General features: G+C 41.3%; 1 protein-coding gene across 11 annotated transcripts in view; it reads right to left on the bottom strand.

Annotated features, from left to right (window-relative positions):
• The window catches only part of Mtmr10 (myotubularin related protein 10), a 45,204-nt gene that overhangs the window by 9,150 nt on the left and 10,040 nt on the right, over positions 1–26,014 (bottom strand). For 2 of the 11 annotated variants that reach the window (XM_063249870.1, XM_063249869.1), the window contains exons 4-13: positions 20,630–20,818; positions 19,524–19,596; positions 18,798–18,940; positions 12,396–12,486; positions 7,722–7,908; positions 5,888–5,975; positions 5,715–5,803; positions 5,268–5,398; positions 4,172–4,241; positions 3,507–3,577 (exon numbers count right to left, since the gene is read on the bottom strand). In XM_063249870.1, the coding sequence (XP_063105940.1) occupies positions 3,507–3,577; positions 4,172–4,241; positions 5,268–5,398; positions 5,715–5,803; positions 5,888–5,975; positions 7,722–7,908; positions 12,396–12,486; positions 18,798–18,940; positions 19,524–19,596; positions 20,630–20,701 (1,015 nt within the window). In that variant the 5' untranslated portion in view covers positions 20,702–20,818. Of the gene's footprint in view, positions 1–3,506; positions 3,578–4,171; positions 4,242–5,267; positions 5,399–5,714; positions 5,804–5,887; positions 5,976–7,721; positions 7,909–10,476; positions 10,636–12,395; positions 12,499–18,797; positions 18,941–19,523; positions 19,597–20,629; positions 20,819–26,014 lie in introns of those variants that run through there. The other 9 variants (XM_063249867.1, XM_063249868.1, XM_063249872.1 and 6 more) reach the window with 8 other exon arrangements.

Raw genomic sequence — 26,014 nt, 5'->3', positions numbered from 1 at the left:
AGAAAGAATGAGAAAACTCAACTGACACCTTTTATATGATTACAGATGTACGACTCATTAACAATATATCATGTTAATAAAACAAATTACTCCAGAAATCCAAGAAGGTATCCCACAAGTGCAAGATTTGTCATGACAAAGTAACTTTACTGTATTAATAAAGTATAGGGCAACAACCACCTGACCATCTCATCAAAAACCAAAATGGCACCTGACCTCTACATTCACTCCTCATAAGAACTCTCAGCAAACCAGGAACAGAAGAGAACACCTTCAGCCTGGTCAGAGTATCTACAAACTCTATTAACATCATTGTCACTGGCGAAAGGCTGAATGGAGCTGAGTCTGGTGAGACTGTGGGAATTTCACTGCAGTTAACATCAGTACACAGTAACCCTGAGGTGAAATTAGGAAAAGTGTAATCACAGTTAGAACTTGAGATTTAAGAAATGCAAGATTTGTAGAATGAAAACTTCAAGACACTGCTGACAAAGTGAAATAAGACCTAAATACATGGAGGCACAATGACTTCATGATTTATGGGGTTTAACACATTTCCAGCAATATCCATGTAGACTTTTTTTTTTGGCTAAGCCTAAAAATTATGCAGAAACACGAAAGACCCATAATAGCCAAAACAATCTGAAAAACAAGGTGGAATAGTTACGTGTCTCAATCCCAAAATTTACTACGGAGCGCCAGTGCTCAAGATAATGTGGTACTGGTTTACAAACAGGCATAGGGTCAATGAAATAAAGAACAAAAAACCCCCTGACCACTTACCATCTAGATTTTTGACAAGAATTACTTATTATTTATTTGCAGTACCGGAAGCTGAAACCAGGGCGTCTGCACTGAGCTACACACCCAGCCCTCCTCCCTCCGAGTCTCACTAAATCACTGAAATTGCCCGGGGTGTGCTTGGCCTTGTGATCCTTTTGCCTTAGCCTCTTGGAATGCTGGGATTCCAGGGAGGGCCACTCTGCTTCCAAGCAATTTATCACAGAAAGGACATTCTTTTTAAGAAATGGTGCTGGAACAATTTAATATCTACATGTAAAAGAAACAAAATTAGACTATTACCTTCTACCACGCAAAAAATTAATTGAACATGGGTCATAGAGAACTCAGTGTTAAAAACTAATACTATAAAAGTTATATATAACAAAAAGAAAGTCTCTATGATCTTTAGTCAGGCAAACACTTCTTAGATATAGTCTTAAAAACATAAGCCATTATAGAAACAGCAGTTAAACATGATGCATGAAAATTTAAAACATAGTGCCCCCAAAGGCATTAAGACAATGGAAAAAGCTGTGCATGGTGATACCCACCTGCAACTCCAGCTACTGAGGCAGGAGGACCTCAAGTTTTAGGCCAGCCTGGCAAATCAGCAAGACCCAGACTCAAAAAATAAAGAGGGTGAGGACACAGTTCAGTGAGTGACAAACCCTATGTTGCCTCCTCCCATTATCCCACACACACAAGGTGTTCAAGAATAAACAAAAGCCACTAACAAGTAGAAAAATAGGCGAATCACATGAAGATACAAAAATCTATTCCCATTAAAATACAGAATTCTCGGAATTTAATAAAGTGAAACGCATTAGGGGAATGTAAATGACAATCAGAAAAGGCATCTCTAGACAGACAACAGAGCCAGAGAGGGTGTGGTGCAGCTGGAATCTTCCCTCATTTCCGGAGGGAAGGAAATGCGGTCCACGGCGTCACAGCACACTGCGGCAGGCTCGCGCTTGTCCAGGTGAGAGACATTATACAGGCCCGGCACCTTCATTCATTTATTTGTAATACGAGTAATAAGGGAATAGATATTAACATTTCTTTCAGGTTTACATCTCAAAATTTTGTATGACTTTTTAAATATTTTGTTATTTAACACTGTGTCCGTCAGTTTGGCAGTTTCTTAAAAAACTGGACATAAATATACCTTATAATTCGGCAATTCTGTTTTTATAGTCTGCCCAAAAGAAACAACTGATCTCCTCCAAAAGATTCTATGAGTGTTCACAGCAGCAGACTTCATAACAGCCAAAAGGTAGAACAACTCAAATGTTCATCACAGAGTCAAGGAGCAGATACAGTTATAAAGGACAGAATTTAGGAGTGAAGAGGAACAAATACTGCTATGTGCTACATGAGTGAACTTCAAAATCCTGCACAACGAAGCCGTAGACAAAACACCACATATTGTGTGACTCCACCCTCTGAAATATCCAGAAAAGGCAGATCTGCAGGGGCAGAAAGTAGGTAAGTGACTGCCTAGAGCTGGGACAGGGAAGTCTTTTGAGGAAGACTTATCCATTTACTATGGAATTCAAAGGGGGTAAATTTTATGGTATATAAATTACCAATAAACTTTAAAAAAAAACCCTTCAGTGAAACAGGCTCATTTCTGAGAGGCCTTTTAAATTACCACTGCATGGGGAAACTGAGACTGAGTAGGACTCTCAGGAAGGTGACAAAGGCGTTGGTTGGGAGGTTAAAAACACCAGAGTGCCACACTCTACACACATTTGCAAATTAAATACACACTATGTGTCAATTAGAGGTTACTTTATCTCATGCATTACAGCGGTACCTTGATTCACAAATTTTTTACAAACAATCTGGTTCATGAATAGAAGTGTTTGGCAAAATTTTGTTTTTGTTTGCAACTCTGCATTGGTGGTGCATGCCACACAGCCATTTTTCTCACACAAACACAAACATGACCCTCTTTTCCAAAATCGCACCAAGTAAGTTCACGAACACATTTCTTTTTTTCCTAAGGGTTTAAGTATCTTTGTGTTGGTAAAGTCGGTCAGGTTTGACGGTGGGTGAAAACACTTCCACAACCGGAAGCAGCGTCCCGCTCACTACGCTGTACGATGCAATGGTCCTGGTCTGCAGTCCGTGACATTTTATCTTAAACCCAAAATTCTACTAGCTGGAAAATTACTTAATACATAATTATACTTGCTTAACTGAAAGATTTTTATTCTGGAGTTTATTTCTAGAAATATTAGACAAAAATCACATTATTGGCTATTTGATCTATTCTTGATATCTCTTTTCCTCTCGTTACAGTCTCCTGTGAGTCAGAAGCCATTTGCACTAAAACAAATTTGAATGAGTCAGAAAGCTAGCAAGATTAACACTGGGCATTAAACCAAGATATAATATGACCTATCCCACAACAGCAAGGATTTTTTTTTTTTTTTTTTGTCTTTTTCCTTTTTATCGTTACTGGGGATCGAACTCACGACTGCCTGCTTGCAAGGCAGGCGCTTATGCCGCTGAGCTAAACCTCTAGCCCCAACAGCAAGGATTTAATGAGTGGTGGAAAATCAGACTCCTTTCTACTCCACCTGCAATGTCCCACCATCGTTCATGGATGTACCAAGTTAGCAGTGCACCCGACCACAGGGGAGTACAAAGACACAGCCAAACTGACGTGGCAGTGGACGGCCAGTAGTCAGAGTGTTTTGAGGGATGATTTTAATTACCTTGTAGGACTACAGATAGACGTTTGCTTTCTAGCATGTACACAACTTCTGCTGAATGTTTAAGGAATATCCTAAAAAGAGTAAGGGAAAAAAGCTGTTAAAAAATAAAATTTCTACTACAAATACATTTTAAAAGTACTTGCAATCAAGCAAAACTTTCACTATACACATTTGCATTTTCAACCCAGGAATATCCTTGGTAATTATATGATTTTTCAGTAAGGTAAGTTTTGTGATTTTTGTATCAGCAGCTAGATTCATCAACCCTTTATAAAAAGGAAGGGACTGACTTACACAACACCTGTAAACTGGTGACCTTACAGACATGGAGCAGAGTGTAGCCGCCAGTGGGTAAGGATGGGTGAAGAGTGAGCAGACAGAAAGCCCCATGGACCCCCAGCAGTTCTGCACCTAGACAGCGGCGCGGCTTCCGGAAGGCTGTGCCTGGACAGCACTGGGTGGAACCGCAATGTGCTCACACCGCACGCATACCGCATGCATATGAACTCATGAAATGGGCAGACTTTACCAGTGTCCACTTTCTGGTTCCGATGCTCCCTAAGTTGCTGCCACTGAAGGAGGCTGGGTGAAAAGTACCTTTTTTTACATTGTGTGAGTCTTGAATTATTTCAAAATGTTAAAGAACAAAGGGGAAGTTGACAAACCTGACATACTCTAACCACCGAGTATTTTCTAGTGAAGATAACCATTTCTCTTCTGTTTCTTCAAAAGGCTCTGTAATATAAATGGAAATTATATAGGTGCATGTATCACACAAACACATTTTTAATTACTAAGCTTAAATTAGCATGATCCGTATCAGTTAAAAAATACAGCACAGCTTCTAATATTTAAAAGTTGGCTTTAAGGAAGAATCATGCACTTCCACGTAGTAACAGAGTAAACAGTTAAGAAGACATGTGATTCCACAGCAAAGCTAAACAAAGCATCCCCCGTGCTCCTATCTGCTCTCTGGCTCTTTAAGAGAAACTGCAGGAAGCCTCACCAACACTGACTCTGGAGAGCTTATGCTTCCCAGTCTTCCTGGCTGGCCCTTGATTGTAGCCCTCCCAACCAGCACGAAGGGCCGCCCAGAGCTGCCCACACAAGCCCTGTCCTCCCCTGCTGCCCAGGCCGGCTCTCTGCACACATGGCCCTGCGGGCTACACGCCTAGGAATGAGCGCACAGACCACTTTCCAGGCACTGTGTTTTTCTTAACACCTTGCTTCTTCCCTTTGAGCTCTCCATCTAGATAAGCACCCACTGTTCAAGACCTGCTGCAAGACCGCTCTCCTGCCGGGTGATGCAGGAGCTTCCCCTTTATCCCAAGATGTAAGATGTTTTCATGTGGCACTTCACAGCCAACTAAGGGTTTGTTCAAATACACAGATCAAAACTCTGAGATCACAGATACAATACAGTTCTGCTTCAGACCCACACTGCCACCAATCTCAAAACTATACCCTATGAATTAAAAATCCTAAGTTCTCTGACAGGCAAGACTATTAGATACTACTATATCTTTCATAATTTGGAGATTTTAACAGATTCATTTCTTTCTCCTCCAAAACAAAAAGCAACTGAAACTTCATTTGCTAGAGGGTCTGACCTTCTCATAAAAGCTGAACAAATATTCCAATGAGTTTCTCCTTAAATATACCAATTTCAGTATTGTTAAGGAATATCACTTCTCCTCATGGGTTTCATACAACTCTTTACCCCCCTTTCAAAAAATATGTGTAAAAGAAAAATGAAATTACCATTAACACACAGTTGCTTAAGCTTTACAAATGCCGCCTGTATTTCTTGAATATTAGGCAAAGTCTTATCCAAATCCAACTTGTAAACATCACTTCTCTGTGGATGACTTTTAGTTATTGCATTACAAATCCTAATAGAAACAAAATCCTTCAGTCACGATTAATTCATTTCTTTAACAAACAATCAGCACCCATGGCAGGCTAAGGCACTATTCTAAGAGCCTGGGACAGAGACAAAGAAAAGCTAGGTTTCCACCTTCACGGCAGTGACATTCTGGGAGGGTGTACAGCAGAGGAGGAGAACACGGAGGGCCGTGGGGGAGGAGACTGCAGCTCAGAGCAGGGTCCCCGCTGAGGACAGCACTGACACGGACACACAAACGATGGGAGTGCACAAGGACCTGAGACAGAGAGGCAGCTGTCCAAGGTGAGACATCTCTTAGTTACCTCTGGTCGATTTTCCTCTGCTGCAGCACGTCCTTGATGAGGGCCATTCGCACAAGAGCACTGCCGTTTGAGTGGCTCCAGCACCAGAGCTAGGGGAGAGGCAGCATCTTTACTTACCCGGGCGGAACCCACGCACTTCCGCATCAGTGAGCACATCCAACAGCAACACTTACTGGCATCCTTCTTCCAACAAAGGAGTGGGAAAAGATCTTCAGGTCTTGGTCTGCTAAGGAACTTGGCACTACAAAGTATTCTGGAAGGCTGGAGGGGGAAGAGACACACTTAAGAGGTCTTTGCTCAAGGGAGGCCTAGTATACCCCACAGACGCCATCTACACTTATACCCACTCACCTCCTCTCGACACGCACCTCACTTGGCGGCCACACTGGCACTAGTGAAGGGCACTAGTGATCTGTCTACAACAGGCGTGATACGATTGTTTCTCACAAAATTAGAATTTATACCATGGGGAAAAAGTTTCAAATTTAAAATATTTTCCAGAATGATTTTTAAGCAAACACAGCCAGCCTTAGAAAACACACCCACCTTCGTTTTCCTCACAGGCTGTGGCACAGATAAAGCGGGCAAGTAAAACAGGAACGAACCCCACACATCCACAAGAAGCTCCCGCTCCCGCTCGTCTCCCTCTTCCGCCCTCCCATCCCTGCAAGGTTCCGTCGGGCTGCGGGACACTGATCCGCTCAGTGAACCCCAACACACCTCCTTTTCTCTCTCCTCCACTCAGCCTGGCGGTGACGAGGGCAGGCGGGGCTGGGCACAGTCACCCCTTCTTGGCACATATGTGCCTCCCGGCGCACTGGCCTGCATGTCACCCTCCAAGGTGCACACTCCAGACACCACCCCAGACCTGGGCCCTCCCAAGGTCCTAATACACAATCAGTCGGTGGTAACAGGCAGCCTGTCCTTTCTTCTCCTCACAACACTGATTATCTACGTAAATGACTGAGGACTTCAATGACCTTAAAGCATTCTAAAAACTTCAACAGAACTAAATGATATTAGACAAATGCAAAAAAATTCCAGGGCACTTTTGAACAACTTTAGGGAACCTGCTCACTATTTTGAGAACTGGTAACATAAGAGCAAATGTAAAGATTTATACTGCCTTCCTTACATGAGCTACACTTCAGGCTAATAAAGGAAAACTTTGATAGAAAAAAATGACACAACAAAGCTATTAGCAATCCTTAATAAAATAACTCATCTAGGCAACTATGCTCACTCCCGGTGAAAACTACTTTTGGCTGCTAAAACCATGACATAACAAGGGAAGTTTGTACTTAGTGGATCAGAGTGACAGACCCAAGCCTATTGATCAGTCAGCACTGAAATAAGCATGAGATAGCGAGACACACAGAGACACACAGAGAGACAAAATAAGCCAGCATGTAAGGGAGAGGTGACACTGAGGGGAAAGAGACATATCCAGTGAGCCAGTTGGAGTCTAGATGCCACATACCCAGAGGCGCAGGATCACCACCTAATGAAACATTCTTGCCAAAAACATCGAACCCGGGTTCAATCATGCCCCTAGAATTAACTAATTTTACAGCAAATATAGGAGACAGAGGAGCATGTTACAAGACACTGCAGAGAAAAATACAGCAATACCTAGGATGCGGAAAATTCTACAGAAAGAATGACCTGGTTTTGTTAGCAAATAATTGTAAGTATATATTTTTGAAGGTAGAAAGAAAGCCTAAGCAGACACAAGCAACTTCAACATAAAACCGTCCAAGGATCTTGATCTGAACACTTCACCTTTACGTGAATTATAAAAAAAGATGTAAAAGAACACTGACTTCTTTCAATGGATATTGATATTGTAATTGTATTTTTAAAAACCCCTATCTTTAAAACCTCCATTAAAGCATCTTCATAAATATTTTGTTAGTCCTAACTTGACAGCAGCAGCAGCCAAGTTTGATTATTCTTCAGAGAGCAATCACTTCTTGATATAAATAACATTATTAAAACTGGACTCACCAAGTGGATATCATGTAACCCTCATTAATAGAACAAACTCTCCACCCGGAAGCACCGGTCCTCTTGATTTCTCTGTCCCAATCTGAGTAAGTTTCAAACAGTGGTGTTTTCTGGCTGGGGGTGCCGCCGCCTGCTCCCATCCCTCCTCGCCCTCCGCCTTCCGGGGACACTCCGTTAATTCTGCTGGCTGGAGAGGAACACAGAATGCAGTTAACCTTAGGGCAGAGTCACACTTCAGCTCTGCTCTGTCCGTGCCTTCAGTCACACTCAGGCTCCCATGTGGCCCCTCCCAGCCTCATCCTGCAAGTCTCTCCACTTTACCCTTTGGATTTAAAAATAACTCACCTAGTCTTGTCTTTAACTAGCGCTCTTCCCGCTCCTTGAAAACACCTTTCCTTTCCCTGTCCTTCTGCACCTCACCTACCTTCAAACGTAAATAAGCAAGTCAACCTGATTTTGAAAAGTGCATTTAATCACATTGGTCTATTCTAGCAACTAGGCCACACATTTTTCTTCCTTTCTTTTCTGATCACCTTTGCATATAGTGAAGGAAGCCTGGACATGTTTTCTCTTCATCTTTCAATCATCCTCATTCTTACTGTTCTACGGAAACTATTTCTGACCCTGCCAAATTGCAGGGCAAATCCAAGTCATTTATTTACCTTCTCCACATATTCTCCCTGGAAAAATGAATGCATCCAACAATCACCTCTGTTCTCAAGCCCTCCAAATATTTCACGCTTCCAATATCAGCTTCCCATCTGTTCATTAGAAAAGTCTTGGTTTCCTTGGGAGAGCTCACAACACTGCCTGTGCTCTTCGTGAGTGCTGGCCCTGTACGGAGATTCCGGCACAGCGGGCCCAGACCAGACCAGAGTTCCTTAGCAAGCAGCCTTCCCTGGAACGGAGAACTGGTATCCTACTCTGCAGCATAGCTGTAGCCTGGGAGACCCTGCAAAGTGGCCAGAGAGAAAGTAGCTCTCCCCCAAGTCAGCCAGGTCTGTCCCGAGGTGACACATGGCACAGCTCTCCCAAGCGCACTGTCAGATGGCCTGGGCTGTGACCGAGGCAGCTTCCATGCCAACATCCCTGAGCGGATGTTCTGGGGGCCTCCAACCTGCCAGTCCCTCAGCATTAGTCACCGCCCTGAGAAGCACCCTAATGCTCTCCCCAGTCTTTCAATCATGCTCACTTTCCAACAGTCAAGCAAACCTAAATGGCTGTTCTTGACCTTCACATAACTATTTACCATTATTCTCAATTCTAATTCTTCTTTGTAGCCATGCAAAACCCTTAGTTGTCCCATTCACATGTCCATTCCACAAATCCTTTATTAATTCCTGGAGTAAAACTGGTCTTTTCTGAGAATATATGATGTGCTAAAGTCTGAGAGCAGAAAGTAAAATTTGCATCTACTTTGAAAGCACTAACAAGGCAGCAAGAAGTAAATTCAATAATCACTGTCGTAGGTGTCTGAGTGTAAAGAGGACACAGAAGGGAAGCCACGGAGTTTTGCTGAGTGGGAGGGTGGGCCAGGAAACGCTTCGTGACCTGAGCACATTTGAACAGTCCTAAAGAACGTGGCAAAAGTTTCTAGGTAGCTAGTGAGCAAGAAGTGGGCATTCTCGGCAGAGGAGAACATTTGAAAAAACGTGAGACAACTGGAAACCATCAACTAACTGAATACAGTTACAACTTTAGGGGTGTAAGTGGCAGAACAGAGGCTGGAAAATCAGATGCCGCCTAGGCTTGAAACCTGCACTGACCAGTACGTAAACTACCCAACCACTTGTGCTTATTTCAATATAAACTGAAATGAAAATAAAATAAACATAAAAATAAGAAGTCTCCTGGTTGTGCTAGCCATACTTCAAGTGCTTATTTCCACATGTGGCTGGCAGCTACCTTGCTGGAGAGCACAGAGGAGGGAACATTTCTATCACAGGGCAGTGCTGTTCTAGATTACGAAGGGTTTTATGTAGTGTTAGGAATTCTGAATTTTATCTTTCAAGTGGCACTGGAATTAACCAATGATTCTAACAAAGCTCAATACTAATTAAAATGCGAATAAGCCTGCATTTAAAAAAGAATCCAATGCCAAAACCTGTTAATTACAAAGAAAAATTAACAAAGTCCAATGAAAATGGAATTTTCTGATGGGAAGCGGCATTAGCGAGATTACACCTGCAAGCTGTGAGCATGTCTGCCATGGCGCAGAGGTGCTGCCACTGGGCCTGCAGAGAACTCATACGGTTTTGGAGATTACACCTGCAAGCTGTGAGCGTGTCTGCCATGACGCAGAGGTGCTGCCACTGGGCCTGCAGAAAACTCATACGGTTTTCAATTGTTTTGTTTAGAAACATAAGCTGCCATCTTAGCAGTTTTATAACAAATATGAACCTGCTTTTTCACGTTATTTGCCCAACAGTAATCTGACTGAGGCACAAAGTCCTCATAACTGGTTTCTCTGTATTGAAAGCACAGCACCTGAGCCACTGCTGTCTACACTGGTGCTCTCTGTGGTACTTGGAGCCACATGCCAAGGCCTGCAGGGGTGGTACACCTTCCAGCAGGTCAGGGTACACAGAGGTACATGCACAGCTGCAGGCTTTTGGAGATGGCTTTGACTCTTTTCTTCCTGTGATGCTGGATAGGAAAGAAAACTTCAGAAGGCTGAAGGCCAGCTAAAAGATTCCTTTCCTAGATAACTACAGGGACTTCTGGTCTTATCTGTGGAAACAGCTTTGTCACCTACCTGCCTGCATAAAGGACTTCTTTAATCCAGCCAATGAATCAAGGTGTCATCCAGAAGGTCAAGAGTGGATTACTGGGCATCTTTTACTCACAAAATAATGAATTCTGACTGTGTGGAAATTTCAGGCTTCTTTTGATCTTAAAGATGCAGTTTATGCTTCTGTAACAGCATGGGAGGATATTAAAGGATGTTACCCCATGAAGAAATGAACAAAATTTTGGCCAGTATTATGTTTGTGAAGTATGTGCTGAAGCAGAAGTTTGAAGGATATAATATAAAAAGTTCCCAAATATTTTCAGAATTAATCATCAAATTTTATTAACAAGGAAATAAGAAAAACTGGTTCCTAGGAAACCAGTGGTAGAGGAGCTATGAGTTGGTAAACTTTTCCGTCACACAGGTTTTATACACCAGAGATGCCTACAACAAATGAGTGAAGAAAAAGGTACAAAGTAACGTAAGCAGGCATCAAGCTACCAACTGAATTTTCTGAGTCCAGCTCATTACAGTCTTACAGAAGTCAGAGATCTGTACCTGGGACCAAATCTATTAGAAAATAGTAGCCTGAAAAATTGAAGCAGGAATCGAAGACTGTGTCCTACACTTCTCGTATTTCTTGAAACTGTCATTTAAACTCCTCTCCTGCGGCTCTGGACGAGGGCCCTACTGACGATAACCAGGGATGACCACCACTCTGCATCCTCCTGATGACCCCGAAGAGCATTTCCCTCCATGCAGAAATTGCTAACTCTTTCTTCTTAGACAAAAGGCAATTTCAAACTTTGAAGAAATAACTCTGTTACTCAGCCTAAGTCATAATAATGTCCACTGTGGTAAGAGAAGTTGTAAATACTTTTGTTACTCAATTTCTATATAGGACAAACAGAAGCTTTTGTGCAGGCATTCTTCTCAGTATCACCTCTAAGGCTGGCTGGCATAGTCTAACATAGTGAAAACACCACACGCATCTGTGGATACTACGCACTGTAACATTTTAGTGTACTTACAATGTAGTGACACTGTAAAATACTTTATATATAGGCAATTCAAATTATTACCATACGTTTTAAGACAACAAATATAAAATACTAGTACAATTAATAATTTATAAGCCCCAGAAAAGGCTGGGGTGAATTGATCTTTCATGAGAAACATACAGTGATTTATTTTTCTTCATCCAGCAGTGAAAGAACACACATGCTTTAGTCTGCTGGCAGATGTGCAGTTAGCAACATACGGGGCTAACAGGAGACAAGGCCTCTTTATTTTCTTTATGAATTCAGAAACATGGGCTATAAAAATTACTCTGAATATAAAAATACGTACAGAATTACATAATCGGTCTAGAATTCCACTTGTGATGTCATGGCAACATACATGTGGACAAAACTATTTTACTTCCACAAAACGCCTAGAATATATATATCCACTGATCAGAGGCTTACCTACCTCTCATTAATTTTATTTAGAACATCAGTATTTTGACAAACTTAATGGATTCAATTAAAAGTTTTTAACTTTTACTTTTTGTATGAAATCATACCTTGCCAGAAAAGTTTACGTTTTTTAAAATTTTTTTTTTAGTTTCCCACCAGTTTTCTTTAAAGTTAAGATTATTCTGACCAAAACTCCCAAATTACAAAGGGCAGGGGACATACTATCATAAAATAAAAACCAGTAAAATATTCAGCGTCACTCTTGTAAGCCTGTGTTTACCGCTGCTTCTAGCTCTTTCCTGGTCACTTTTCAAGAAATAATCTGACAACACTGGCTCCTTTAGTACATAGAGCCTGCTTCCCTAACAGTACGAAGCCAGGAACTTCAATCACTAAAGCTCACATACTTGAAACTTTTGACAAACACAGAATAAAATTTACACATATAAAGTTAGTTACAATATTTAGTATTTTCATATTTACCTGAATTGTGGTATTTTTTCCCAACATATTCAAATGCAAAGAGTAGCTGGAGGTCTGTTGGCTGGGAATAATGAGCTATGGCAAGGCATACCTAGGAAAAATTCTACATTTAGAATTTGATTTTAACACACTTCAATGAAATGTACAGCAAGGCCTCGGTCACCTGGGGCACGATCCTGGGGCAGCAGCATTTGGACACCATTTACATGGTCTTATGCTGATCTAACGTGGGAAAGAGCTCTTTAGCCCAGGTATCTCAGTTACTGCTGTGCCCCAGGACACTATTAAATCTTCAGTTAGTACATGGAAGGATACAGCATAAATTTGCTGAGCTGAATTTTAACTGGGAAGTAATTTTACTCTAATATATTAAACTTTAAAGCAAAAGAACCACTCTCTAAGAAGGCAGTGACAATGCATCTACTCAAAAAATTTAATGAAAAAGTTTCTGGTGGATTAGAAAAGCTCAATATAAGACATGCTATTTTAACATTTTAATGAAGTCATAGATAAAAAATCTAAACCTAATAGAGCAGTCACAGTTGCAAAAAGTACCAGAACTACATGGGTGGTATCGAGAAGTATAGCAAAAAGCTGTGTTTAAGAGAGACAGTTTCACACTGTGCCCTGTGGCTGAAGTGTGCGCTTCTTTTGAATCAAGAGTCAGGGCTTGAACCCCGGGCTCTACTGAGCACACTAGACGTCTAGCTGAATTATGTGAAGTTAATTCCTTTCCCAGCTTCGTTCTCTTCTGCGAAGTGAAGCACCTATGCTGTTACAAAGATGGACACTCCGGTGCATGCTTGGCCTGCACAGGTGCTCTGCGTGTGCACACTGGTTGTCACCCTAACAGCTGCCGGCAGAATGAAAGACGGTGCTCTACGATTACAAGCGCTGCACGACACTATGGGAGGAAAAGCCCTTCAATGAGCAAGAAACAAAGAGGAAATTCAAGACATACGCTAGGGAAGAATAGTAGATGGCCTCACCTAAAAAGTTAACTATCAGCAGATAAAAACCAAGCCAGAACTGAGATACATTCAACAGTGAGCAAGGAAAAAAACTGTTAGTTCATGTCAACTTAGTGGTGTCCGGAGCTGACACAAATTCCATTAATAGTAAATGTGTGTTAGCAGGCTGCTTAAACATTATTCTTTAAGCCCTTGTATAAAACGAGTATTTTCCATCTTAAGAAATTAAAATATACAACCAGGGACACAAACTTTAATAGTGTTGACACTTGCTCTGTCTCCAAAAAGGCTTCCCAACACTCACATCTTGATTTCTCAAGGCCTATTAGCTTTCTAGGAGAGTCCACTTATAAAATTCAGGATATAATTATCTCTATTCATAATCAGTTTGAGTAGCTTTTTTTAATATAATAAATTTATTGTCTTACAAAAATCACTGTCTAAAAATATGGGAATACAAGAAAAGACATTTGCAGTCAGGTGTCTGGTGGTCAACAGCCAGACAATTCATACAGGGAGAAATCAGAGATTCCAAACCCACATGACAAACTGTTCCTAACAGATGTTAAAGCTTTTAACCCAAGAGGTTTGTGTTTTCAAGCACATGTAGCTTTTTTAAAAAGTGCTTTTAAGAGCAAGACTAGTGAAATCCGTACTTTGAGACAGAGTTCTCATCACTCCTGTTCCTGTTGGGAGCATGGTTTGTTACCAAGCACTGAAACTTTTCAGGTCTGTCTCATTTCGCTACACTGTTGCGGCCACATTCTTAGGCCAGCCTCTGGGGCTGCTCTCTGTTCTAGAAACTCGCTGCACTTAAGAATTCTCTTCTAAATATACAATTTTGGCTAGTAACAATTTTGGCTTCTACACATACAATTGTGATAATTAGTTATGGATCTCAGACACTGGCTTACTGAATTAGATTTCTTTATTGTTGATTCTTCACAAAACTTCCTCACTCACGTATTTTACATTCCCAATATCCTCACATTTTGTGATCAACGAAAATGTACACACACATTCTGTTTGATTTGGCCCAGCCATCTCCTGTCACTCTCAATCTTTAGGAAATCTTTCTACTCCTCTAGAGCAATCAGGCTTTCTTGGAAATTATCATGTCTGCTCAGCACTACTTTCTTCTCAAGTCATCCAGGATCGAGTCAACTTCAGAGTATTAATTCCAAAAACCCTTCTGTCTCCAAATAATGCTAATTCCAATGTTTAATATCTCATTGGCTAACTGTGCTTATGTTCCTATACTGACAAGGTATTCAAATAATAATCATTAGTGTTGATAAATAGTCCAGAGGTGGTTCCTTATTACACCTATGCCATTAAGTTCCTTTTCTTCGAGTAGATGCTAAATTTCTCATTCATTCAATAAATAGTTACTGAGCACCCACCACATTCTAAGCACTGAGGACAAAGTGAACAGAATATAAATGCAAACCCATGTTCTCATTAACTTATATTCTACTGAGGAAGGTGGACACTAAAGAAGGTAAAAACAACAATGAACACAATAAAAGTTAATTATTTAAGTGTAAAGAAGAAAAAAGTAGATCCAAAAAGGAAATATGAAATACAACAATGACAGAAGAGAGGAGCAGGTTCAAAGTTTAGGGGAGAAAAGGAATCCCTCTCCGCACAGGCTGATGCCCTTGAGACTGGCCCCACCCCGCACTGTCACCCCTCGGGCTGCTCTAGGAAGCTGCGCAGTGTCTGCCGGCGGCTGCACAAACACGATACTTGACAGAATCAGTTTCTAACCTATTAGTGAAAATGTTCCTCCCTAAAAATACTAGGAGAGTTTAAAGAACCCAAACTACACAAATGAAATGGGCCTGGTTTTCACAGAAGAAATTCACAGAAAACTGCTGACAGAACATCTTTTTATGGCCACAACGCAAACAAGAAACAAAGCCTATCTGCAAAACAAAACCCACCAAAGACTGCTAAAGATTTCTTTTAAAGTAACAGTTTCCACCGAGTTAGGGACAGGTGAGATGTGCCTAACAGCTCTCACACCTGGACACTGAGGCTCAGTTTCAGGACTCCACAACGGAGGACCTCCTAAGGGCAGTGGAAAGAGGGGAGCCATGCGGGTAACATGCTGCTACTCTGCAGCATAGTGACAAGCACACAGAGTGCATTTTCTATAGCTTAACTAAGGGGTATCTCCGGGTACACGCACAAGGGCATGTACAGATCTGTGTATCTAAGTAATACTTGTTCAGTTACTGTGCAACACTGAGAAGAAAAAGCAAGTCAGCTGTCTTTGTCTTTGCACTTTTCCCAACATGCTATTTCAGAATTTCAGAATCTGTGTCCAAATTCCTAGCTTCCTCAGAGTATCTGAAGGCTTAAAAAAAAAGAAAAAAAAAAAGGTCTCATTTTCATGCAAAATTACTGTTTTGCAAGTAGCCCCTATGCCATAAAAATCAGAAAACCTTTAGTACCCGCAGTGGATGGCCTCTCTTCTCTGACCAGCGAGGGGTGCAACACCAGAGAAGTACAAAGTCAGGAGACACTCAAACTTCTGGTTCTATGACATCTGCAAACAGAAACCGGCCTCCTATCCTGTGGAAAGCCACTGAAGAGCATCAGATTCCAGGCAAAGGTGACAGTCCAGGAGAAGGTCAAAGTGTTCTTTAATTAGATGAACTCAATTCACCTCTAGAAAGCACACCTGGGTAACTGTTCACAACCAACAGTTTGAGAATAAACTGAAGACAAGGGGTGTGTATCTTGCTCACCTATCCACCTGCTTACATAATTTCAACAGTGGTAAATCATTCAAAATAACATTTGTCTGTTTTTCTTTTGCCCCTCTCAGTTTTGAGCAATCTTCAAGTGGTAGGTAGCTCAAAGATGCTATATGGTTACATGTGCAAAACTGTGCCATCAAATTCCTTCTTTCTCTACCCAGACCTTTTCCAAGCGTCATTATTTTCCCACGACAGTCCAACAGTAGTAAGGATGAATGGGCACAGCTGGACAAAGGAAACCAATTCACTCACAATTCAGAAAAAACAACTAGACAGCCAGGTTTTAGAGCAACATTTAACAAAATATGAACCACTTTACTGGGATTCATATTTCCAACAAAACATAAATACTTTCAATATTTAAATTCTAATTAATGGTCACCCATCAGAGAACTCCACATGTATAAGGTCATTTTTAAACAATGTACAACATCAAAGTATTTTCTAGAGAAAATGTAGTATTTCAAGCTTCCAGGAGGTAAAAATGACCCCTAATTAACCAACTTGTATCTAATTTTGGATGAAAACTTTCACTTGCAATTATAAGAGTATGCTACATTTGTTTCTAACTCACAAGCCTTAAGCTTTGGTCTCACACAACTTCACTGTTTGAAACATGTACACCACACAAAAAATTATCTGTAGTTCTGTTCTCATTTCCTCCCATGACTGTACGAACACAAAGACAGTGTTTCTTTCAGGCCTGAGCTAACATACTTTTTATATTTCAAGACACCAGGAAAAGAATTTTTGTCAGAAACTTGGTCTTGGGAAGGGCCCAAGTGGACGAGCTGGTGCTGCGTGGGCAACTCAGTGAGGCCTTCACCACGAGCAGCGGCCTGGCCATACCCGAGCCGACACGGCACTCATATGCTTAGCTGGCAACTACGCACTTCCGTGGGGCGGCTTTCACGCCACTGTTTCACGCTGCTACCTGATGCTCATTTGCTCTGCTTTATCTTCTCAACGACACTCACCCGAGTTAGGGAAAGAAACTGTATCTTATCTTCCTTTCTATCTTACAAAACTGGGCACACTGCCTACCATGTCAAAAATGACCACTGAGTGTCCTGGAAGGCTCAAGCACTAAGTCAAATTATCATAATCTCCACTTATTGTGTTATCTGATAAATACAATAATAAAGGGAGAGATTCAAGCTTTCTGAAAGAATACTGGCACACTGTATCAATCTCTTAAAAATATTTTCTCTCTGGGCTGGGGGTTTAGCTCAGGGGCTTAAGAACCTGCCTTGCAAGCAAGCATGCAGTTGTGAGTTTGATCCCTGGTACCACAAAAAAATTCCGAGGTGGCCCCACCCTGGAGATGCCATACATCTTGAAGTGCACATGTAGGTTCTTGCTGCTTTGGCCAATGAAACCGCAAACCATTTTCAATTCTGAGAAAGGAACTCAGCTGAACATTTATTTATATAGAGGGTACCAGTTCCTCAATTCTAAGGCCATTCTACATATAAACAAGCATCTCACGTAGGTGAGATGCCAAAATCACAAACAGAATCAAACGGTCAAAAGGAGCCTTGAAAGTTATTAAGTTGAATTTTCAGTTATGTGGCACTGAGAGGTAGTTGTCCAGACTGTACTGGAAAGCTTTCAACCACAGACCCACTGCCACTCTGCTGGACAACACCAGAGGTCATGTATTTTCAGATATTCATCTCATGCTTGCCTTTCAGTGATGGAACTTAGCTCTAGTTTGAAAAACAAATTTACCACTCCCTTGCCTAAGTATATGAAGACAGCTGCCTTAAGATCTCTTTGATAGATCCACTTGGTATCACCAGGAATTTTATTGTTGTCTACTGATGATGGAAAACAAATGTGCTTTTGGTGGTGCACATGCTGCTTCAGATCTGACAGAGAGCAAGCTCCTAGGCCATGAACACACCATGACTATCCTTCCAGTGCACGGGAAGAGGCTTTCCTCTGGAACGCGGGTGCCATCCTCCGCACTGCTGCATCAGACCAGAACACACAAGCATCAGGTCTGCTAGTTCATTCTTCTGGCAAAGTCCCAAAACCTTGAATGAATGAAGTGGGGATTTTTTCCCTCTAATATCACTTCCCAAGTGGGCAAAAAAATGCTGAAAGGCAGGGGAGAAACAGGGCAATTAAGAAATTCCTAGCTCTGAGCTATACCTGCCAAGTATCACTTCAATTAATTCATTAAGATTTCTTTAAACCACTAATAATTATGAGGTCCCTCTTATCCCTCTGTATTTCCTAATCCTCATGCAACACAAATGTGGCTTTCAGCTTGCTGGTAGGACTCTGTGGAACTGAACTAAAAGCCTCACCAACCTCACTAAGAGTACATCTCCAGCATTCTTTTCAAGCAAGACAGAAGCTAGGTGGTAGTGATCTCTAATAGGAAAGATATGGCAATTTCCATATTTGATAGATACGAAAAAGTCTAATATTTTAGGAGTTAATAAAAAATTTACAGAACACTAGAAAGTAGCGACCAACTTACATCAGGAAATAGCTCTATTAATATTCTTGGCTTTGACTTTATTTAAGGAAGTAGCTAATTATAAATTTCCCTAAAAACATGTGAGTAATCAAGAAATGAAAAGTTCCATGCAGACATTACATTGGTAAATACAGGGCAGAACCCAGAACTTGATAAAACTTAGTAGTATTACCTTTTTGGCACTTTCAGGACCTGATTCATCAAAGCGAAATCTGACAATTCTGAAATCTTTACAATAAATAATTAACTCTGTTGGATTAAATTTTAGTTTCTGGTTGGGGCCGAGGACTTTTTGCTTTCTTTTGTGGTCATTTACTAAAAAGAGAGAAGAAAGAGAAAAGACGTCAGAGTCTCTCTTGCCATTCAGGCCTCGTAGGCCTGTGTAACCCAGCTGCAGGGAAGAGCACTGGAAAGTCACCCCTCACCAAGCCCCGCTTATCTGAAGTCTTCCTATTTGCCTGGAATTGTCAGAACTTCAAGAAAATGCATGTTAACCTTGTTTTTGAATATTTTGAAAGAGTTTTAATAAAACCACCGACAGCTAGATATATATATTTAATGATTAAAATTTTAAAGAGGACAAAAAGCTATACATTCTATAACTCCTTTTTAAAATATCCATTGACCCTTCCTCTAAATAACAGTAAATCTACAGAAGTAAAATTCCAACTTAAGTATTGAGAGATAGGACCCTCTAAGGAAGACTTCCACAATAAAATCAACTTCAGAGAACTTTAAAAAAAATACAAGGTCTCTCTATATTGTGCAGGCTGTCCCAAGAGAACTCTTGGGCTCAAATAATCCTCCTATCTCAGCCACCAGAGTGGCTGGGCTACAGGCAAGCATCACCTCACTCAGCTCCAAGTTTTAGAGAGAGTCCAGGCTAAGCACGACGTACCTGTGACAATTTGCTCAATACATGTTAAAGGGACATCATGTTGCCCAAGAAGAAGGTTTCTATAATGGAATTTCTGAAATAAAAAATTATGTTCACATTACTTTTCTCAATAACTGTAGTGACAATACAAACGTCATTTTTAATTTTGGGGCAAAGAACTAAGGAGTTAAAAGAAACTTATGAAATAAATAAAATACTTGGTATTTACATGATTATTTGCTAAATGACTGTTGTAGTCACGGTTTACAAGGGGAAAGATTTAATACAAGATACCACAATTTATAGGATTATGTTATAATAGTCACCCAAAGAGTCAAATGCAAAAGAATACAGGAGGTCTGTCCAAACGCTAGAGACATAAAGAATCCAGCTGAGGGCCTGGATCCCAGAAGCAATATCCTGTGCAAGTCCAGCTGAAGACTGAGAGCCCGTAGCGATGCCCTCCATGGGCCCAAAAGGTTTCATTCAACTATATACCAAAGATCTGCACTGTGAAGGCCCAAAGGCCAATGGTGGAAGCTAGAAAATCTGTGTCAGCAGGATGAAGGATCTGCGCCAGGAGGCTGAGAGATCTGCACTGGAGTTGGGAAGCAAGGCTCAGAGCAGACTTCCCCTGAAAAGAACTAGCCATCCTCAGTGACTGCAAGGACCCGAGGTCACCCAAGGAGGAGAACATCTGAGTCCATGAAAGCCAGCAAGACAGGGCTCTGCAGGAGAACCTACAGCTCACCATCTTCCCCTCCAGTTCAGCTTTTATGCCTTTGGTAACAATTTCAGAGCCTTCCATCCTAGAAATATGCTGGTTCAGTTCGGCTAGGTGTTACAAGTTAACCATTAGTTAATATACCACAATGACTAAATTTTTTTCTTTATGACTAGGAAAAAAACAGTGTATTTGCTTTTATAAAAGATTTGGAAGCTACGAAATAACTCTCTTTCAGGTCAAATAACCAATGATCACAAAGGATAAATGAAGCAAGGTGACCTAAAATCATCTCACTAAATGTATTCCTCAAGCAAGTCTCAACATTCTTAGTTTTATTTTGAATTTTAATAAACAACCCAAACATTATCATTTATTGAATAAACTCATTATATTTCCTTACCTGTAATTTGCATAACAACATGTACTGCTTAGAGTGTACAAATAAGACACACCTGTAATGGCATTGGGTCATCAGTAATAAAGGAGATTTTAAAGTTACTGCATATCAGCTTTCCCCACAAATCGTACTGGCTTGTGTCCGTTGCAATGCATTTTCTCACAAAGTTGACTTCATTTACGACAATTTCTCCTTAAAAAAAAAAAAAATTATGTAAGCCTGAGCTATTCCATAAAATGTCAGTCACTAAGTATCCCAGAAGGAAGATTTCCTGGTTTGATGGTGACAGCAATGGTTGTCAACAGCAAGAACATCAGCCGTTCCCCTGGCACCGGGCACTGAAGGCCCCGCAGGAGCAGCCGTCATGAGGCTCAGCCTCTACACCTGGGTACAGAAACTGCGGCAGGAAGCACTTTGGGGTCTGAGTTGTCTCAACCAAAAGGGCCACCCCACATCTGTAGTCTAGGCTCTGCTGTACTGCCTATCACTATTTACTGGCTGAAAGGCATTCTGGAGAAGAAATAAACTATATTTCTCCCTCAGAATATTAGCTAGTGGAGTATTTTTGTCTTACTAAGATGTGCTTCTGCTTGTAGGGATAAAAAATAACATTCAATTTTATTTATTTTAAAGTAAGCTCCACAAAGCAAAATCAAGTTTCCTTCTGCATTCAGATTATAACTCGGTAGCAATAAAAGTTTAAAATAAAGATTGAGTTCAAAGGAAAGATTAGGAAAATAAATGTAAGAAAATAGTACATAGTCATGACATGCTTTTGAAAAGAACAATTCTCCATAATGTATTTAAAGCTTGGCTATTACTAAACTATAAAGTTCAATATCTGGAACTCAATTAGTCACAAAAATGTTTTTAAGCTTCCATAGAAATGTCAGGATATTGACCTACTTCGTCTATTTCTCTTCTTATAAAAACTTTTACCAGTGATGAATAAAGCCTGCTTACTGCCAATCAACAAACACCTACTAACTCATGAAGAATAAAATAGTCACAAAGCAATTTTCTTTTTAACAAAAATGTTACAATAGATTTGAATTACAAGAATAACTTTTATTAAAGTTCCTAAAAACTCACAAGGCTAGCTTTAAGAAAAGTCCTCTAACATTCATTTGAGGATTTAATTTTCACAAGCTCATATCCAAGTCCTGGCTCAGACACTAGAGTGATTTCCGTTAGGAGCACAGTCTCCTTCACATGGTGTGGGAGGTCCTGCTGGCCTTGGCTACCTTCTTTCCTCCTGCTGTCCTACCAGTGACCACCTTCCAGTCCTTCATACACAACACACGTTACTAGCTCTGCACTGTTCCACTTCTTTCTTCCTGTTTGCTCAAGCACTGTCTCAAAATACCTTAAAAAAAACAAAAACAGCGCTGGAATTTAGCTCAGCAGGGTAAGTGCCTGCTTGTCAAGCATGAGGTCATGAGTTCCATCTCCAGTACCAATAAAAAAAAAAAACCTTTCTGCTTAGACTAATCTCCCCTTATCATAGCGTTAAGCAAATCTAATCCCACAGCCATGGTTTCACACACACATTAAAGAAACACCTGTCTCACATCCAGGATTCTCCGCTCTGCGGGGCAGGAAGCGGCAGCGTTTTTATTATGTGCTGAAACTTCAGCACACACAAGAGCACCTAGCACACGGGAGCTGCCCGCGAAAGTGCTCAATAAATTAAATCGCCTCAGCACCTCTGGTTCATCACCTCAGCGCCTCAGTGCCTCTGGTCCACCACCAGTTGGACAGAGGCTGTTCCAAATAGAACCGAAACCAGTAATTCAATATGGCCCAGTAAACAAGCAGACTGGAAGATTAGGGCTGTTTGGGTAAACTTACATGATAATAGGAAAAAAATCAAAATACCACCACTGCTTGCCTGCACATGCATAAGGAGAAGGAAAATCAGCAGTGGGAGTTTCTCAACACTTGCCCTGATTAGATTCTTTCAATAGCATGTAAGGGAAGGCAGGTAGGTGTTTTCCCTAACGGGGAGATAAGGGATGTGGACCCAAACAGACTAACGTGGCTCAGATCTTAAAAACAGTAAGGAGTAAATTCAGAATTTTTAATCCAATATTTCTTCCCATTGTTTCCATGGGTTATTGGTTTCAGGATCCCATGCATACCAATCTACAGCTGCTCCAATCCTTTATATAACATGTATAATATTTGTACACAATGTATAAATATCCTTTGGATCATCTCTTCATGATTTCTCACACCTTAGACAATCCGAATGCTATGAAAACACCGCAGTTGTTCTACTACATTATTTAGGGGGTGGGTGTCCAACCTTTTAACTTGCCTGGGCCACAGTGAATGCACAGCAATGGTCTTGGGCTAAATATCAAATATATAATACAGTAGATGTAGATAAGTTAAAAAATTACCACTTTATATTTAAGCTTCTTAACTTTACGAATTAAGAAGACCAATTTAATAATTAAACAGCAAAACTGTAGGTCCACTTAAAAATAAAGGCCCTCTCCACAGGCACACAATGCACAGGAAGGCTGAAACACTACTCTGTAGCCCTGCCGTACCCCCCAGGTGGCACAGAAATGTGACCGCTGATCCACGCTGCTTCGGCCGGCCTGTGTGCGGGTACAGGAGGATGAGTGCTGGGCTGCACTGCACCTCCCCACAGCGCTGCCCTGTTCACTGTGCAGTCGGCACCGCAGCCCAGTGCAATCAAGCCGTGAAAAATACTGCTGGATACCACAGACCGCTAACGTCCACAATGTCACGAGGTCACATTACTAGCTGCATTACTAGCTGTCTAGAGACAGATGAAGCGAGGCCACCTGGCTTAGAGAAGTCTATACGGATGAGGAACCCACAGATACCAAGGGCTGATTTTACTTGCTTTCCTATTCCTATATAAAAGTAAACATACTGGAGTGAGATGGAGTAGGTGCCTGTTACAGCTTGTGTTTAGACGTCTGCCCAAAGCCTCATATAGTAATACATGGGGCTTTTTCAGAAGTGGATGGGTTCAGAGTGTGTTATGCTGGAATTCATGGTGCAATGCTAGGATCAAGGACTAGGATTAAGGATGTATGTGCCACCTGCCCTGAGTAGCCTGGATAATAGATCAGAGATAGAACTGTGGCTATCCTCACTGCCTTGGCTGCCTTCTGCCCGTCATAAACTGTCCTCTCTGATGGCTGTCTGCAATGTCACCTTGCTTTGTAGCCAGCCACTTAAGGATTGAAACCTCTGCACACTCTAAGCTAAATAAAGCTTTCCTTCTTTGAGTGTCAGGTATTTTGTCTTAGCACTGAAGCAGCTAAGAATTTGGTACCAGATAAGTGGGGTCATGGCTGTGACTGTATCTGATCAAGCCACCTTTGGAGCTGGCTTGTGGGAAGAGGAAGAGTAAGGAAAGGTTTGGAAATACCAGCTAAAAAAGCAGAACTGGAATCCTTGAAGTTGTACTTGATGGGAGATTCTGGTCAAAGCTCAGAAGACCAGAATGCTGACAGAAATTCTGCCGGTAGAAAGCAGGCTCAAGAGGTTTCTGCTGGGAAGGAGGACTGCAATGGATGTTACACTCCAGATGATGTGTTATGCCTTGGTAGAAAGTCTGTATGCATTTTGCTCCTGTGACTTGGCCTGAGACTGAGATTAAGAACAGTAAACTAATGTGGCAGAATAAATTTTCAAAGCAGTCCAATGTTGAGGCTGTAACATGGATGCTATTGGGGAGTTTTTAACCACATTCATGTTGAGAATCAAGAGCAAAGAGCCCAGCAGAATGATTTAAAATGTTTTCAGTTTGGACAGAAAGGAAACTTCAGTAAAGCTTTGGACTGCAAAGACAGAGCAGAAGAGAATGCCGATTGCTGAAAAGGAACAGAAGAAAAGAAAAGATGGCCTGAAGGCATCACAAGCAGCAGCAGAACTCCACTCTTTGAGCTTCAAAACTGCAAAATTGAAAGACTTTGCTTTGAGAAGAAAGCCCCAAAACACCAAGTTCCAGAATGGCAGGGGCCTTTGGACATTGTTCTTGGGATTTGGTTCATAGGCATTGGACCCCTACAGACATAAGAGAAGGAAGCCTGGCTACTGTTCCAGATGGCAGCAAACTTTGGTGTTATCTACGCAGTGCTGGCTTTAGGAGCTGTGGAACAGAAAGGTTTCTACCCAGATTTCAGAAGGCTAGGAAGTCAGGCAGTGTGACCATGAGAGAGAAGTGTGTAAAACTGTGCGTGTGAAAAGAAAGGTGCAGTGGAGATCCAGAAGTTTGGAGATACCAAGAACGTGGATAATCTGAGAAAAACTGCGAGGAGGAACAGAGCTGGCCCAAGACAGAACCTGTGGGAGCTACGACACTGGCAATGCTGTAGGGGTGGAGCCATCCAACCCCTTTGGAGTTCACAACTTGCCACAGAGCACCTAGAATGCCACATGTGGAATGATATGACTTGATGTGTGGCCTGCTGGGTTCTGGACTTGCTTGGTTCCCATTCTCTTCTATCCTCCTCTTTGTACCTACCAATGTGCACCACTAAATGCTGGAACTGTTTAACTTTTGTTTCATTTGTACAGGGTTTGCAACTGAGTTTGCCTCAAATCTCAGAGAAGACTTTGGACTTGGATTTTTTCTGCGATGCTGAAACTGTCAGGACTTTAGCAACTCTTAAAGATGGATTTAAATGCCTTTTGCATAGAGAGGTGCATCTGTCTTTGGGGTTCAGGGTGGAATGTTATGGCTTATGTCTAAATGTCCCCCCAAAACCTCATATAGTCCTAAGTAGAGCTTTTTCAGAAGTGGCTGGGTCTAGAGTACATGACATTGGAACTGATTCATGGTGCAATGCTAGAATCAAGGGCATTAGGATTAAGGGTGTGACTGCTATCCACTCTAAGTAGCCTGCAAGGTGGTAGAGATTATACTTAGTGAGCCAGTAGTTCTGTATTAGAACATAGTGTCACAGGAATATGTCTTCCATCTGAACTGGAATAATTAGTTCAGAGGTAGAAAAGAGCTGTGGTCATCCCTACTTGTCAGCATGCTATGGACTATTTCTCCTCTGTGATGTCTACCTTGCTACCCTGCCTTGGAGCCAACCATGAGCTGAAAACTCCAGAAACTGTGAGCTAAAAAAACCTTTCCTGTTTTGAGTGTCAGATATTTTGTCTCAGGAGTGAGAAAAGAATTAACTAAGACAGTACCCAAAGTGAATTAAAAATTCAAAGTATTGGTCTTTCCTAGATTCTAATGAGTAAAAAGTTAAAATAATTAAAACATATATAAAAACTCTTGGAATAATTCAAATAGATAAAATTTAAACCTTAGCTGAGCATGGTGGTGCATGCCTATCATTCCCAGCATTCCCAGCACTCCCTGGGCCTGAGGCAGGAGGATCC

The sequence above is a fragment of the Cavia porcellus genome, unplaced genomic scaffold (genome assembly GCF_034190915.1).
Source record: "Cavia porcellus strain 051 isolate PalLab524CR breed Dunkin Hartley unplaced genomic scaffold, mCavPor4.1 scaffold_6, whole genome shotgun sequence".
Lineage (NCBI taxonomy): Eukaryota > Metazoa > Chordata > Mammalia > Rodentia > Caviidae > Cavia > Cavia porcellus.
This window is presented reverse-complemented; position numbering and strand designations above follow the sequence as displayed.